Source organism: Talaromyces proteolyticus (assembly GCF_021365285.1).
Source record: "Talaromyces proteolyticus strain PMI_201 chromosome Unknown BGW36scaffold_1, whole genome shotgun sequence".
In the NCBI taxonomy this organism is placed as follows: Eukaryota; Fungi; Ascomycota; class Eurotiomycetes; order Eurotiales; family Trichocomaceae; genus Talaromyces; species Talaromyces proteolyticus.
In genome coordinates, this window is record NW_025764277.1 from 2,487,401 (window position 1) to 2,503,322 (window position 15,922).

Here is a 15,922-nt window from a genome sequence, read left to right on the forward strand (position 1 = left end):
CGACTCTGTGCACTTTCGCAGTCGAACGAAAACACCATTCTGCAATGGCTCGCACACGGGCAGATACGGGGAACCCTCCCGCTAAGCGTCGTCGGCTGAATAATGGTACCCCCGCGACCAAGGCCAACCGACAGTCGCCTGCCAATGAATCGTCGTCTTCCGACGAGCTCGCCGCGACCCCAGATTATGACATGGAGGAGCGTCGCAGGGCCAGCTGGTCGGCGAAGAAGGCTATAGCGAATCGCAGACAGTATAAGCCTGAGCCAAACAGTCCCAGCGTGTCGGACAGTCCAGATGAGCTGTCCATGGACGCCGATGTGTTCTGGGGTCGGAATACGCGGGAGCAGTCCCCTGCCAAAAAAGCGCCTACGCCTCCCGTTCAGATAGAGGAGGAAGAGACTGAGCTAGCAGTCAAAATGGCCATCGAACCGTTGACTCCTGCGCCTGCTGAATCTAGTGCTGATCTAGAGTCTCGCGCACGATCCGTCGAAGAGCCCGAACGAATAGCTACGCCCGAGCCCGCTCCTCCCCCTACTCCGCCGAAGCCGGATCATGTAAATTATGTTCAAAAGTATATCCTCAAGGGCCATCTTCGAGGTGTATCTGCTGTAAAGTTCTCGCCCGATCGAACAATGCTTGCTAGTGGAGGTATGTTACATGCGCATTATTTTCCTGCTGTGGTCATTACAAGGACACACCAGTCGTACTGACATTGTTAAGGTGCGGATGGGTCATTGAAAGTGTGGGACACATATACAGGAAAGCTACTCCATACATTTGAAGGCCATTTAGCGGGAATCTCGACTGTCGCATGGAGCCCAGACAATGAAACGATCGCCACGGGATCAGACGACAAGACGATTCGACTGTGGAATGCGCTTACTGGCAAAGCTCACCCGAAAGCTTTCAGTGGCCACCACAATTATGTTTATTCCATTGCCTTCTCGCCGAAGGGTAACATGCTAGTCAGTGGTTCATACGACGAAGCTGTTTTCTTGTGGGACGTCCGTTCGGCCAAGGTTATGCGATCGTTGCCGGCGCACTCAGACCCCGTTGCGGGCGTGGATATATGCCACGACGGCACGCTCGTTGTATCGTGCTCTTCAGACGGGCTTATTCGAATTTGGGATACGATGACTGGACAATGCTTGCGTACTCTCGTCCACGACGACAACCCACCAGTCATGGCAGTTCGGTTTTCGCCTAATGGCAAATACGTTCTGGCCTGGACATTAGACGACTGCATTCGATTATGGGACTATGTCAGTGGGCGATGCATCAAGACATACCAAGGACATACGAATCGGAAATACAGCCTATGCGGGAACTTTGGGGTGTATTCAACGCCGGACGGACCGCCGCATGCATTCGCGGTCAGCGGTAGCGAGGACGGCGCCTTGGTATGTTGGGATGTTGTGGAAAAGAACACGCTCCAGCGCATTGATGGTCACACCGATGTTGTTCTTGCTGTCGACACTGCTGAGCTAGATGGTAAAAGGTATATGGCGAGCTGTGGTTTAGACCAGACGGTTCGTCTCTGGGAAGAAGTGAGCCCTGTGGAGACGGATGAGTCGGTCGAAATGAATGGCATAACCAATACTGTAGAAGCGACACCAGACGAAACAACACAACCAGTTCCCGAAGATATATCTAATGAGGCACAAGATGGCGTTGAGGGTGACAAAATGCTTGGTTGATTTTTTTTTTATTGTTTTGGTGTATAATAGGAGGGATTAGGTGCATAGCTATCATTTTAGGAGATACCCGGAAATTTATTTTTCATTAATCATAATTTTGATCATTGGTTTTTATCATGCGGAGTTAGCTAAGGATCTACAATGCATATCAAACGAGCCGCATTTTGAATGCGCTATGCCACGAGAGGCTCAAGTAGTAATTATCACAATGAATTTCTGTTTAGAGGCTAAGAGCCCATATCAGACCAGCATAAATGTAGCATCAATTTCACCTCGCGCTATCAATAAAGATGGATCAGATTGCGTTTACACTGATAACCTGTTTGGTTAGATGTGGTAATTCCCAGTTGTCTGAATCGGACAATATATAGATAACACCAAGACCGCAATATCAGTTTGATTGGCTCTCCGGCGCTTATCACACCAACAGTCTTCCCACTCAGAATGAGGATGGTGAGGTGGTCAAGATGTTCAAACTAAGGAAAAGGATCAGAGCCGAAATTATCCCATTCAAAAAAAACTATATAATTTGCTCTTTTCCACGCCATTCTTATGCCATAGCAATGAAAGCTGGTGCTGTGGCTGTGACTAAGATTGTTAGAAAGACATACGTGTACCTTTCGTTTTAATTTGGTATCTTTATTTTATTTAAGTACGTTAGCCATGGATGTCGATGTGGCGGTTATTGGTGCAGGTGGGTTGCATTGATTAATAGATATTAATGGATGTTGCATGATTCCAGAAACAACACTCACCATCAGCAGGTCTGAGCGGCATTGCCTTCGCCCGGTTTTATCTAGACACACACCCGAAAGCACGCTTGATAATATTCGAGAAGGATGCGAAGATCGGTGGAGTATGGAGTGAAGGTGTGCACCTATCTCTTCCATCAGAATCTTTCTAACGTTGTTCTTAGATAGGATCTTTGAGACGTTCTGGGTCCAGAGTCCTCTGCGGATGACTTCATTCGCTGACGTGGCTCTTCGGATCCCACAGGATGCTCCCAGGGCACACGATACATTTGAGGCAAAATATGTCACTCAATATCTTGAAGAATATGTCGACAATCATATCTACAACGGAGAATCTCTGCGATCACGAATCCGGACCAATACGGATGTGAAATCTGTAGAAAAGAAGGGTGATGGCTGGCTCTTACATGTCAATGCCACCCAGCCTTGGTCACTTTATTGTGACAAATTGGCAGTAGCATCTGGGATAACGTCTATACCTAACATGCCCACATTTCCTCAAAGTCCCCAATGGAAAGTTCCGATACTGCACCATAGGGACCTTGGTTCTCATGAGCATATCTTAAACCCGGACTCGACATACAAAAAAATTACGGTTATCGGAGGAGGAAAGTCGGCTGTAGATATGGTGTATGCAGGTCTCAAAGCAGGAAAAACTGTCAACTGGATAATTCGATCATCCGGAGAAGGACCGGGAATCTTCATGGATCCAGCCGCCACAGGGAGATACAGACATGCTGCGGAAGCTGGAGCAACCAAGAAGGCTTCAGCTCTCAGTCCTTCTTATTTTAATACTCTCTCTGCGCCGGTTCTCTCACTTCATCAGACTGACTCAGAGAGAGCCAGTCTTGAGGAAAAGCTGTACGCTGCTGACAATCGGTTCAAGGCGTGGGCGAATTATCGAGCGCGAGAAGGGGCTCTTCCAGGGTTTCGGGACTTGGAGCCAAAAGCATCGTGAGTTGTCTTCATATAACAAGGAAAGACTGCATACTTGCATCTAACTGGGATAGATTCTTCTGGAGCAGTGGCCCTGTCGGGGTTATTCAGCACCAAGACTTCTGGGATTTGGTCAGTAAAAACGTGAATGTCTACCGTAGTGATCCATGTGGCACGACATCAAATGCCATCGTCTTAGAAGACGGAAGAGAAGTTCCCAGTGATATCGTTCTTTGTGGTACAGGCTGGAACTCTTCATATCCATTTTTCGCTCCTGAGGAAGCTTCTCGACTGGGTCTTCCGCATCAACCTGACACCTCGACCGAGAAAGAGGGTTGGGGAGATCTGATGAAAACGGCAGATTCTGATATATTAAAGACCTTCCCCATTCTAGGCCACCCTCCTCTTGGTGCCAAACCAATCGGAGAAACCAGTCTCACACCAGCTAGATTGTATTACGGCATAGCTTCCTTGTCTGATTCTTCTATACTCTTTTTGGGAAGAGCTCGAGTATCGAACAACTTCCGCGTCGCTGACGCCCAAGCCATCTGGGCAACTGCGTTTTGGGACGGACATATAAGTCTGCCATCAGTTGATGAGGCAAAGCGCCAAGTCGCGTATATGAATGCTCTGTCGCGAAGACGGTACCCGTCCAGGGGCTTCGACGGAATAAATTTCCACGCCGATCTGGTGTATTACACGGATAAATTGGTTAGCGAGGCTGGACTTTTGTCCCACCGTAAGGGCTGGTGGGATGACCCTGAAGAGCCGTGTTTGGCGAGTGATTTTCGAGATTGTGCGGAGGACTATCGAATTAAGTATAAAGACTGAGTAGACGAGATGTGTGTGGGAAGGTTGGGTGCAACTATGTCAGAAATAAATGACGAGATTATACGATCGGTGAGAGTATGGGGTAGAGAGTCAATCTTCCTATATCATTTTTAGACGTTTACACACATATAAATATCGATGACGAAGCGTCACCAGGTGATAAATATATACAATTATCTTAAGGGAGTTTAGTTTCCTAATTGAGCTAGTAATTTGTTTGATACTCCTGCGAGTTTGGGAGGGTGCTAATTGTTTCAGCAGAGTTCAATTTCCCTCGTTTTATTTCAAAAATTTGGGCTTGAAAGACGGTTTTTCCATGTAAAAGGAAGCTAGATTCTTTAAAAAATACTAAGCCAGGTCAATATTCAAATGGTGACAAATTAAGGACTCCGGTGGAATAGGCATCAGCATTGAGAGTAATGGGACATCACTTTAAATGTCACCAGATTAAAAACCAATAACTAAGACACGTTTATATCATCTGAAATTTCATTCCCATTATTGAGGTAAACTGTCTTTTGGAAGAAGAGGAATTTTGTTTGTTAAGCCAACATCAGCGTGAGCACGCTGCACCTACGCGATATTCCGCGGGTAGGGCAAAGACGGGGTCTTGACAGATCCAACAGTTTTTCGTTTCACGTTTCAGGCAAATGAATGAATCTGTGCAGCTAATTGTCTAGAGTAATGGCGATACGACGCTCTCCTTTGCTTTTTTAAAGATTTCCAGCGAATAGGGGAAAGAAATAAGCGTGGGTAGAAACAACGTTGAAATAGCCTAATCAATTAATAAACAAGACGGGGAGTCTCGGTGGATTCTCAATTTTCAGTCTCCACCGAGAGGTATAAGTCTATCGTATCACTCAAAAAGTTTTAGCTAAGTGGAAATTAAATTCTCCTCCATCTGACCTTTCAATTAGAGAATACACGAAGAAACCTAAACTTCTCCTAGAAAATCGTATAAACGAAAGATGAAGCGCAACACTCTCCTACTTGCTGCTTTCCTCTCCTCCACTGCCAGAGCGGGCACAACGTTGTGGAGTGGAATTTTCAACTCTACGTTTACAGTATCGGACTTTGATTTGTGTAACAATATACTCAGTATTTACAAAAGTGTCTAAATTTTATACTGATGTCATGATACAGGGTCATGGTCAAATCAAATACAACCATATCAATGGTACATCCATGGTACAGGTAACACTTCCGAGTACCTGGGTTTGTCTGCGGACTTTAAGAATCCAAATGATACCAGTGATACTCAGGGAATCCGGATTACCATTGTAAGAGCGTACCATATGACCTAATATATACTTGTACATATGTAGAAACTAACACCATTGTTTCTCCTCATCTTCGCTAAGGATGGTACATCTTTTTGGGAAGGTCAGACCATGGAGCGCACTGAAATTATTCCTCAGACATCCAAAAACCTAGGATCAGGCCACCTTTATTACCATTTCTCGCTCATGACCAAGAGTACAAATCCGCCAAACCCGAATTTCGAGCATCAGATTGCTTTCTTTGAGGTAACTTTCTACTAGAAAACACCCATTCCAACCCTATAAATAATGCTCGAAAGTGGAAACCATTGATACTGACATTACTATCTAGAGCCACTTCACCGAAATCAAATACGGCACCATTAGCGGTTCCACTGGCGCCGACAACACACTGCGGTGGGATGTTTCACAAGTAACAAAATGGTCCACACAGCTTGTGGCAGGAAACTGGTATAACTTTGCGTATGATATTGATTTCGACGCGCAAACAGTCGGACTCTGGGCAAGCAATGGCTCAGCACCGTTGACTGAAGTCGTCACGCCGATCTCTGCCAGCACCTCTACCAACTCAGCGGACTGGCATATCGGAGAGCTTAGGTTACCGAATGGAGGATCGGATGCTGATGCTGAGGATTGGTATTGGTCTGGAATTTGGATTGAGGAGGCACCTATCACGACGAGCGTTGCGGGACCAGGGGATGCTTGAAGCGGATTATATATGCAAACAAGATGAGGTTCTATAGATATAAAAATGTGGAATCAATCAAATTGTATGTATTTTTCTACCTCAAAATGGTATATAGTCATTTTCTACTATTGAACCCCAAACGCCTGGTAAGGCACTCGTTCCCTAGCTGTCGTACAAGCTAGGAAAGATTTCGTTTGGGGGAATATCGTAAGGCCCATTTTAAGATAATTGCACGCTCCAAGCTACGCTATTTTAATTTCATTGAGAATACAAAATTAAATCGAGTCGAGATAGAAACATCATTGATAGAAACAATATACTTGGCGAAGCAATCATTTCCCAGAACGATATGCCGTCATTATACAAGAAAACAAAATAGCATTTCCCAAACCTAGAAAGTGTAGAAAATTGTTTGAGCTGTCAGATAAGATTATTAATAATTAATTCACTTCTTTCCCTCCAGTCATATATCGCACTCCACCCTTCACTATCTCCATCACCACTTTAACTTCTTCTTCACTTCGAGGAGCATAAATAAGCAGGTATGTCGAGGGTATAGCAAACACCCAAGGGAGCTCGAACGTGCCGAATAAAACCTTTGCTCCAGATAAAGCATGTCGCTGTCCCCAATTTGCTTCGATAACCTTTTTCGCATCTGCTGGTGACAATATCACGTGCACAGAATGGTCACTTGTGCCATGAATATGGGACACTTCACCCTTAGAAAGACTTGTTTCTGGTGGGGAGGTCGGTTTTGAAGAACCTTTGGCGCCGTCGGAGAGCCATAACGCTTCCGTGCGTCGTTCCCAATGCGAAGTTGCCGTTTTAAGTAGGCTTGGGTTATTCTTCACAAGAGTAGTGAAGGCATCAGCGAGTTTCTACATATATGATCAATAAGCTATCTCCTTTCTTTCACTTCCTTTGTTAATAGTCATTTGAACAAACATACTTCTCTAATGCTCTGACTCGGCACTTGATCTAGCTGCCTTTGCGGGATTGCATGAATTCCGACGCGGGGAACTTTCCCCTCTCGTTTTGGAAGCTTCCCATTTGGGTAGACATACGTTGCCGTCTCGCCTCGGTCAATTCTGCGCTGATAGACTTCGGTGCTGAACATCTCTTGACCCAAGGGAGTTACAATCATTCTGGATAAAAACCATCCTACTGCGTTATGTGGAGGGCCTCCGGGGCCGTAGGAAAGGTAAGTCTGATAGTCACGATAAGCTGGGGGGACAGCAAATGCCGTGACGGTCAGGCCAGCAACGGCTGTGAGTGCCCTTTTAGACATATTTCAATCCCTGGATAATTCAACGTAGTGTGAGAGGACCTAGATGAGACATGTTGCGCGGAAGCCATAAGGTCATAACAAAGGATGTAAACAGGGAAAGGCACGTGATCTAGGCGCTACCCCGCTTTAGAGGAAGTAGATGATATGTCAAAATAATCCTATATTGATCCCTTCGATCAGTCGGATCAGAGCTTCATGGACCAATCGGCGTTTTTTTGGGCGTGGATTGTTGACCTAGAAACTAGCAAATCACCAGGCAATGGATGCACTAGATTTGCCGATGAGAAGAGTGATCTAGTGATAACCGCCTTTCCGAGAAACTAAAACTCGCTCTCGACCATTTGGAGTGATTCCTTCAACGATGCAACGGAGCTTTTAGCCTCCGCCGGCTTCCGGTCACATTCGGGAGCAACCCGAACAATAAGAATGAATCCTCTTCACATTTCCGCTTGAATCACGAGGTTATCTGACCGGGGTGCTCATTGGACGCTGGCCAAGAGTATATTAGCTCGGGTGTGAATCATTTATTGCCTGGAAATGAGTAGCGCTTGTATATGTTCAGTAGCCCCAGGGGGCAAGGTGAATTCGCAAGTATGTACAATTGAGCGCTCTGGTACCAGTTCGGGTCAGCGGTGCGAGGAATTAGGGGTTTGGGCCCCTAAAGACATCCCTAGAGTCCACTAAAACGGGGCCCCACTTCATAGCTTAAAGCTGGGTAAGGTCGTTGTGAGCGTACATGTGTGTAATCAAGTTTATTGTTCATATCCAGCTTAGAGCTATGGCAGACACCCTATTAGGGGCCTAGTCTTATCATACATAGATAGCCTCAAGGGCTTACATTCGCTCAGATAATCTCGAATGGAGAGAGGAGAGCCTCATCACCAAGCAGATTAGGGATTGGAATTGGATAGAGAGTATATACAGAATCTATCTTTTTGTATTCCGCCTATACTTTGTATTTTTCTCTGTTTATTTATCACTGGGATGAGCTGGGGCCGTATTATCGAACTTAAATAAATTTTCTCTCCAGTGGCATACGTAATGGCTTGGATGATCTTGTCGTTTTCTATACTAGGAAGATGCTTTGGATATCTCTAACGCTGACGCACATTCCAACCCCAGGATTTACCTACTGTTCCTAATTTTCACCGTAAGCAATATGGTCGGCAAAAAAATGCCCACTGCAGAATTCGAATCTGCGACCTTCTCATTTCATAGTTTTTTATGATACGAGTGAGACGTCATGTCTCTAGACCAAGCGGGCGGAGTCGTCGAACTTGAATATAGTTGAGTTTCCATTTTGGGTCCTAGAATAGAATAAATAGTCCAGAAACATATACTACGCTATCGACATCAACATTCAATATCTGTGGCTTCTAGATAAATATATGTATCTACTGTCAGCCGGTATAGGTTGCTTGTTTTCAATACCAATGTCATCCAGTTATTTATCTAAAGATATGAAAGAAATGGAGCCCACAACCAATGTAGTTTTTATCTGCATCTTAAGTGAAATGAGATAAATTAGATCTAAGACGCACTTAGCCTATTATCTCTTATCCTTAGTGTTTTTGACAGCAATTACCTTGGCGCCTTTTATCCCATACCATCCATGTATACGACGTCAGATTTCCATAGCTTTTCAGTTATGAGGCAACCCCGCATATTTCTGATACCTGGGGGCATACCTGGGGGCACTGTTCGTGATGTGAAAATTGCTTGGATTTACATGAATAGCAGCCCAGAGGCTGTCCTCTTTGTTCCCAATCAAGCTGTTCCTACTTCTGGGCTTTGTCAGGAAGATATTAGCCCGGCTAGCACTCGTTCCCACTGCCACATGTTAAAGCCGGCGTCGTATAGGAACCTAGCTAAAAGGGAGTAAGCCTCACATAAGAGGAAGGAAAGAAAAGAGCTCTCTAGTTCTAACGACGGCGTGAGATGCCGCGATACATGTATGAGGTTCCAGCCAGAGTTTCGGTGCTGGAACCTAAGGAGAGAGTACTTTAATACACAGTGTCTGGCTCAAGAATTACCACGAGCTCCATCTTTTTACGTTAATCTTGAATACAGTGCAGGCTCTTGATTATACCCTCACTTCTATTTAGCTATTTCCTACATAACTTGTTTGGGTGGGAGTCCTAACCGACCACCAGTAATTACGGCCTGTTGTGGTGTGGTATAAAAAAAGAACTGACTAAACTGGGGGTCGAACCCAGGACCTCATCGGAACAACAATCTTTTGGTAGTAAGATTGGATGATACAGCCATTAAGAATGTGAACGATGCGTGATACCGCTACACCATTCAGCCGTCAGCGATATTTTATTTTCTTTATCAGGGTATTACAGAAAAGAGGCACAACTTGTAATACCTTGGAAATGGCCTTGGCATTAACATTGAATGTTATGAAGATGCATCTTACGATATTGAGTACTTCCATGACAGTGTTTTCTTCTTTTACAGTGACCTCGATGTCGAAACTAAAAAGATCATTTACCCAAATGTCTCCATATTGATGTACAAGTTCTCCTTGAGACAAATGAGGAGGGAGAAATCTGCACAGTAGTAAAATAAGAGTCCGTATTGATTCATACTAGCCGTACACACGACTCATCTCGCCAGAATGCAGAATAAAGACGCAATCAAAAAAAACAACGCCTAGTCATACATATCCCCTGCTGGAACATGAAACAAAACGGGGACTGATTACGTAGACGCGGACGACGCAGGAACGACGCCACTAAAGTACCTCTCATTAATTTCTGAGGATAAAGTTTGGAGGCAATAAAAAGAGTAAGAGAATGGTCCTGTAATAATAATTATTCCACGGTAGACAAATTCTAGAAACCCACCCCTCGCTGACATGAGAGCATTCAAACCATGCAGGAGGGGATTTAATCAACGATATCCATGGAACTAAAAAACCTTTGCCGTGGTAATAATAAGGTGTATTATTATGATTGGGTCGAAGACGGCGTTTGAATCAAATCTGCCTTTTATCCGACGGTGGGACCTGCCTAGCCTCAGGGTTGTTATGTGATTGATGTTCCAGAAGCCGAGAATCCACACCCGTCAGTCAATAAGATACAGAAGAGAGGGGCAAGAGGTCCGATTTGTCGGGATTTTTGTGATTGGATCGTCGCATGTAAAGTGAAAGATAAAAGAGAATAATTAACAATAACAGAAGGAGAGGTTTGTTGTTACTTATTGTCTTTGGAAAAAATATTAATTGTCAGATTTTGATTAGTAAGACATGTTACTGACTTACTGTATAGTCGGATTCTAAGCTTAGTGTAGGTCTACTACGACAAAATAGAATGATAAACTTCAGATCTCCGCTTACTGGGCGCAATCCGTTATAAAATCCATTATTAGGCTTTGTCCAATCCAACTAAAATAGGAAGAGATTGCAATTACCTATATGGCCATATCGATACACCTTTATTAATTAACAAATCTCACACGTCTCTCATACCCGGCCAAAAATAGTTCCAACTGAGCAAATTCTCAGTTCTGGCAGCACCGAAGTGGCCTGCATATAAGTGATCATGATGTAACTTCATGAGTTCAGCCCACAGCGCCGCGTATTTGGGAACATAAACACGGTTCTTGTATAGTAGAAGGCATTATCTAAGGCTCCAAGCTGCCCCAAGGGAACCGCCGCCGACTCAGCTTCGAGTCACCTTCGAGTCGGTCGATATAAGAGCGGTGGTCTCATTTAAGCTAGTTATCTTCTTCTTAGAGAAGGCGTCCTTTCCCTGCAAGCGAGTGAGTGATAGCTCTAGCACCGATGTGGCCGCATCACTAAAGACGTCCTCGGCTGGTATTGCTGCTTGTACAAGTCTTCTGAACAGGCAGGCTCCGGAAACCACCATATTCAATACTTTGAGGTGTGCTAATCCCGCTGTCATAGGCTCGCTGGCCTGCACCTCGATATCCCCAACATCATGCTATTCACACCCGTTAGGAAACCGACTCGAGGTTAAGTCTTCCTAGAGGGGGAAGCCTGTAACATGGATAGGTCCAGGAAGCATGCTTATGCCGAATCCAGCAAGACCGAGGTCTCCGAGATATGTTGGGAGTCAATTGTGATATATCATAATTGATACCATAAGACCCGTTACCTCGCAATGTATGCCTGTATCTAGTTAGATTAGATATCAATGACATGAGGCAGGGACTCAGGTATATAAGGTTGGTTTCCAACCCGGAGGGAGGAGACCAAGCGATATCTTTCGTATAATTCTTTTGACATAACTTTCAATATAAGCCTACTCAGCTTCGAATAGCCTTGGGTTCGGAGCCTTTCTATATTTATATAATCAAAATCGATAATACCCCTCTAGTAGATTTACTCTATAGCTTCATTATCGAACGGTGAAGCTTCAACTGACGCACATCTAGCTTTCCAGGCACCCCCGGACACAGCCCTGCCCGGACCATGTTACAGGGATACACTTACTACTCAAGTTAGAGTATGTCTGTGAGTTGCGAGTGTATTATTGATTGAGAGAACATTCTGTAGGCAGTTTCTCATTTGCAAAGTAACTCCATTGATACAAACAATATGAACATAGCCAAAATGAGACAATCCATGCCTATCTAGTGCCAATACATGTATGTATAGGCAGGCTCACTATTATTTACCCTTCAAGGCTAGTCTAAAATAAGATCAACTAAATTCATTAATTGTTTTTTAAGACTATACTTTTATTTGTTATAATAATGACTAAATCAAGCCCGATCCTACCGTCTAGTGAAAGAAAAAAAAAGGATGACTAGTGCCAGACTTGAACTGGCGACCTTCTGCGTTTCTCACTTAACGGAATGTTAAGCAGACGTGATAACCAACTACACCAACCAGCCAATGTTATTTCGTCGAATGATTATCGGAATCTAAATCAAGTGCAATCGTAGTATCTTAAAAAAGATAAAAACAGATGACTAGTGCCGAGTGAACTGGCGCCCTTCTGCGTGTTATCGCATATTGAATGTTAATCAAACATGATAATAAATAAGCCGATATTATTTAGTAAAAAATGGATGACTAGTGCCAGACTTGAACTGGCGACCTTCTGCGTTTCTCACTTAACGGAATGTTAAGCAGACGTGATAACCAACTACACCAACCAGCCGATATTGTTTCGTAAAATAATAATGATTAATAACAAAATCAAACGCGATCCTGTCATTAAAAGTTAAAAAAGAGATGACTAGTGCCAGACTTGAACTGGCGACCTTCTGCGTTTATCACTTAACAGAATGTTAAGCAGACGTGATAACCAACTACACCAACCAGCCAACGTTATTTGTTTTTTGTGTTATTAGTATTATGTTAATAAAATATAAAACATCCCACTATCGATGAGGAGAAAAGCAACTACGTAGCTCAATTAGGTATAGCCCAGCTGACCGCATCTACGGCAATCCTTCGCCCCGCGGAGCGTTACACCACCACGACGCTGGACGCCTAGTTGTGAATATCATATGGAGTCACTCATTCATCTAGCAAGAGTATGTACATAAATGAAAACTAAAATATAAAAAATAGGACCGTGACCGTAAGCCTAAATGGAAATGGATTCTATTTCGAAACTAGTACGTAGCAGTGTAGGCTTCTCCGATCGCGCTCAAAGAGGTACCGCTCAGGAGATATTGATCGGCAACATAGAAGTACGCATAACGTCCGACATCAGTGTTATTGTTGAGCCATGGAATGACTTCCTGCAAGAAAGAAACCTGTTGATCGGAGGTTCCGGTGTTTTGGAATTCAGTGATCCAGACGCTGCTCATTCCGTACTGACTGGCCAGGCTGGCCGCGTTGTTGACAAAGTTGTAAAAGTCAGAGGTGTCAGTGTTGGCGTAGTAGTGGATAGCCATGACCGTAGCACCGCAGGCGCCGTTGCAGGCCTGGAGCCAGCTTTCCATCCAAGTGAGACCTAGGTTGTCACCGACACCGTTGGTGACGGCTGGAGAGACGAGCGTGGCTTGGTTGGCGAATGGGGTCATATAGGTCTGGTAGTCAGTGGCGGCCTGTTGGGGGCTCATGTTGGCCTGGGTGGTCATGTCGGGTTCGTTGAATCCCAAAAGACAGGTGCTGCCGGAGGAGAGATAGCTAGAGGCGGACGATTGCCACTGGTCGTACATCTTCTGGCCCCAGAGCATGGGGCAGTACTCAACACCCGAAGGCAGAGTGCCGTCGGAGTCAAGGTTCCAGTCGTATGCCCAACCAGCATTGGTGATAGCACTGACAAGAGAAGCATCATTGTAAGCAGCGCCGAGCTTGTTGACCGTGGTGTTCTGGCGGGCATGGAGATGGCTGAAACGATGGTCAAGGCCATGAGGCGCGGCCATGACAACAGTTGCCATCATAGTGGCAACGAAGGCGTTGGTGAAGTCCATCGTGACGACGCGGTGTAGTTCAGTTTAATTTAGTTTCGAAATGAATGTGGACGCAGGATCAACCTCGTAGAAAGAGCAAAGAGGTATCTTCACAAGGAGTGGGTGAAGATTGTGTTGTAGGAAAGGAGTGTGGGTGTGCTCGGCACAATTCACGATGACTGACAAACAGGAAAGATAGGAGAAAGAAGAAGCAGGTTTGCATGCAAAGGACGAGAATAACGGGTTTAAAAAGAAAAGTCAGCACCAGAAGGATCAATTAGACTGCATCAGCATGGTCACCCAGACCTCGCTCTGGGGTGGTCGGTTTCCACATATAGTTTAATCGATCCAGATTTGCTATTTCTAGCGTCTGGGTAAGCTGACCATTGGTCAGCTTTTGGGAAATATGACACGGCCATCCATTGATTTTCTCGACGAGGTGCGTGCTGAGGGCCTGATGAAGGATTGCCATCGACAACAGTGAAACGGGGCGGCCTCAGGGTTCTGGCCGGAAGGCATAGCAGCCACCCCGCCATTGCATCCATTGGCCCACCGATTACAGTCGGAATTGTAACTGAATGCGGTGGCCGAATAGGAAGCCAGTGTGCCTGACACCGACCAGAATCTAGAGGCCTCCACCGGGGTTTTGGGTTTGACTTCGGCTTTTGGTGGCTGTTTGACAGCATGCGGGCGTCGTCTGCAAATTCGTCACCCCGACAGGTACAGCGACACATCTGCACACGGGGAATTGCACCCGCCAAACATGTTTCGTGGAGCTCTTGTTTGGCAAAACATCGGACAGTCATACAGTGAGCAGTAATTCATACAGTTGATCGGTGAAATGAAATAAATCGCCCCTAGGTAGCAGTGGGAGGAACGCATGTCACCCGCTGACGACCTAGCCGATCCTAGCGGTACTAGTGGCTGGCCACTGCTACGAGCCTACGACAGGCTGGTTATGTGAGCCTTATTTTTCTGTCCACAGTACATACGGTGATGCTTAGAACTATTCGCATATAGAAGAACGAGGAAGACTTGATGGTGCTATTAATATTCAATATTAATCCTGCCAAGAGCAGCGTTCATTTACCACATGTTGGGGAGTTTGCTGAGTAGCTGCTCTTTTCCATTATTGGCGGGTGGAAACGACTGCCAAGGCGGCTTCATGCAGGAACAACATAGACAGACAATTGCGCATAGCCCATATAACCAAGACGATACATTAAGTGACACTATGGCCAGATACAGTTATGATAGCAATAATAATATCGACAAACATGTCACACAGGGCCGCTAGTATACGAAGCTCATGACCGCTATTGACCTGGTTTGGCATAGCGTGTACGCTAGCCATTCTGGGCTGCCGTCATCCGGATCATCGGCACTGAGCTATGCTAGCCGAAAATGGACTAGTACTGTGTAATCTCTATATCGACATTAAACCAGCATCAATCAATCCATCGTTAATTATTGTTAATACTAGCAGTTCTTTATTACTGTGGCATATTAGTAACAGTGGTAGATTCCATGTGATAGACGATAGTCGGCATTGAACAGACCTGAAATGACTCTCCCTGATCGTGATGAATGCAACTCAATCTACGTATTATCGATGTCAAGCCGCATTGTGTAGATGACGTCCTTGAGGCAACAGCATTGCTCAATGGCTAACTAAACCAATTTTGTATCATTCTAGATGAGTATTAAACCATATGTTTCTACAAGAATGGTTTAGTAGCCCTCTATTGCAGCCACAAAGAACCACGGCAGACACTAGTATTACCACCGTGAGCTTTGAGCTCCAGGTTGAAATATTACCGTTCGGTAGACTGCTTTCACATATGTATTGTCTTCTACTAGACCTAATTGGTATAGACAGAGCCCTATGCTGAGACAGAAATCCTGGGGTACCCCAGGTCCAGAGAAAATGTTCCACGGTTGAGCTAAAATTGTAGCTATATTTACGACTTCTGCAGCTATTTTTGCTCTAAGACAGCGCCAATTGACTTTTGCGAACCGAACTTTCTAATTCTGCTGCCTCCTTCAAATATTTCCGTATGAGGCTTAGT

General features: G+C 45.0%; 6 protein-coding genes and 5 non-coding genes across 11 annotated transcripts; 3 read left to right on the plus strand and 8 right to left on the minus strand.

Annotated features, from left to right (window-relative positions):
* Nucleotides 1-44: 44 nt before the first annotated feature.
* BGW36DRAFT_353966 (WD repeat protein) lies at nucleotides 45-1,697 on the plus strand (the record flags this gene model as incomplete). The annotated part of the gene is made up of 2 exons (XM_046213481.1): nucleotides 45-648; nucleotides 721-1,697. 2 exons carry the CDS (start codon nucleotides 45-47, stop codon nucleotides 1,695-1,697), a joined length of 1,581 nt encoding a protein of 526 aa, XP_046078183.1.
* Nucleotides 1,698-2,262: 565 nt separating this feature from the next.
* BGW36DRAFT_332809 (putative dimethylaniline monooxygenase) lies at nucleotides 2,263-4,369 on the plus strand. The gene is made up of 4 exons (XM_046212861.1): nucleotides 2,263-2,391; nucleotides 2,462-2,566; nucleotides 2,614-3,403; nucleotides 3,460-4,369. Exons 1-4 carry the CDS (start codon nucleotides 2,361-2,363, stop codon nucleotides 4,214-4,216), a joined length of 1,683 nt encoding a protein of 560 aa, XP_046078184.1. The 5' UTR covers nucleotides 2,263-2,360; the 3' UTR covers nucleotides 4,217-4,369.
* An 815-nt stretch (nucleotides 4,370-5,184) lies between these two features.
* On the plus strand, nucleotides 5,185-6,202 carry BGW36DRAFT_286051 (uncharacterized protein; the record flags this gene model as incomplete). Its single annotated transcript, XM_046210378.1, has 4 exons — nucleotides 5,185-5,299; nucleotides 5,360-5,496; nucleotides 5,578-5,742; nucleotides 5,828-6,202. The coding sequence occupies 4 exons, from the start codon at nucleotides 5,185-5,187 to the stop codon at nucleotides 6,200-6,202; spliced, it is 792 nt and encodes a 263-aa protein (XP_046078185.1).
* A 422-nt stretch (nucleotides 6,203-6,624) lies between these two features.
* On the minus strand, nucleotides 6,625-7,472 carry BGW36DRAFT_393147 (uncharacterized protein; the record flags this gene model as incomplete). The annotated part of the gene is made up of 3 exons (XM_046217781.1): nucleotides 6,625-6,920; nucleotides 6,948-7,062; nucleotides 7,134-7,472. The coding sequence occupies 3 exons, from the start codon at nucleotides 7,470-7,472 to the stop codon at nucleotides 6,625-6,627; spliced, it is 750 nt and encodes a 249-aa protein (XP_046078186.1).
* Nucleotides 7,473-8,647: 1,175 nt separating this feature from the next.
* BGW36DRAFT_t6 lies at nucleotides 8,648-8,736 on the minus strand. The gene has a single exon. It is a non-coding gene; the product is annotated as a tRNA-Thr (tRNA).
* Nucleotides 8,737-9,663: 927 nt separating this feature from the next.
* Nucleotides 9,664-9,782, minus strand: BGW36DRAFT_t5. Its single transcript has one exon. It is a non-coding gene; the product is annotated as a tRNA-Val (tRNA).
* A 2,465-nt stretch (nucleotides 9,783-12,247) lies between these two features.
* On the minus strand, nucleotides 12,248-12,338 carry BGW36DRAFT_t4. Its single transcript has one exon. It is a non-coding gene; the product is annotated as a tRNA-Val (tRNA).
* Nucleotides 12,339-12,516: 178 nt separating this feature from the next.
* BGW36DRAFT_t3 lies at nucleotides 12,517-12,607 on the minus strand. Its single transcript has one exon. It is a non-coding gene; the product is annotated as a tRNA-Val (tRNA).
* Nucleotides 12,608-12,682: 75 nt separating this feature from the next.
* Nucleotides 12,683-12,773, minus strand: BGW36DRAFT_t2. Its single transcript has one exon. It is a non-coding gene; the product is annotated as a tRNA-Val (tRNA).
* A 294-nt stretch (nucleotides 12,774-13,067) lies between these two features.
* On the minus strand, nucleotides 13,068-13,874 carry BGW36DRAFT_393148 (uncharacterized protein; the record flags this gene model as incomplete). Its single annotated transcript, XM_046217782.1, has 1 exon — nucleotides 13,068-13,874. One exon carries the CDS (start codon nucleotides 13,872-13,874, stop codon nucleotides 13,068-13,070), a length of 807 nt encoding a protein of 268 aa, XP_046078187.1.
* Nucleotides 13,875-14,011: 137 nt separating this feature from the next.
* BGW36DRAFT_15340 (uncharacterized protein) lies at nucleotides 14,012-14,828 on the minus strand. Its single transcript, XM_046209531.1, has one exon. It carries the CDS (start codon nucleotides 14,657-14,659, stop codon nucleotides 14,150-14,152), a length of 510 nt encoding a protein of 169 aa, XP_046078188.1. The 5' UTR covers nucleotides 14,660-14,828; the 3' UTR covers nucleotides 14,012-14,149.
* Between the last annotated feature and the right edge of the window lie 1,094 nt (nucleotides 14,829-15,922).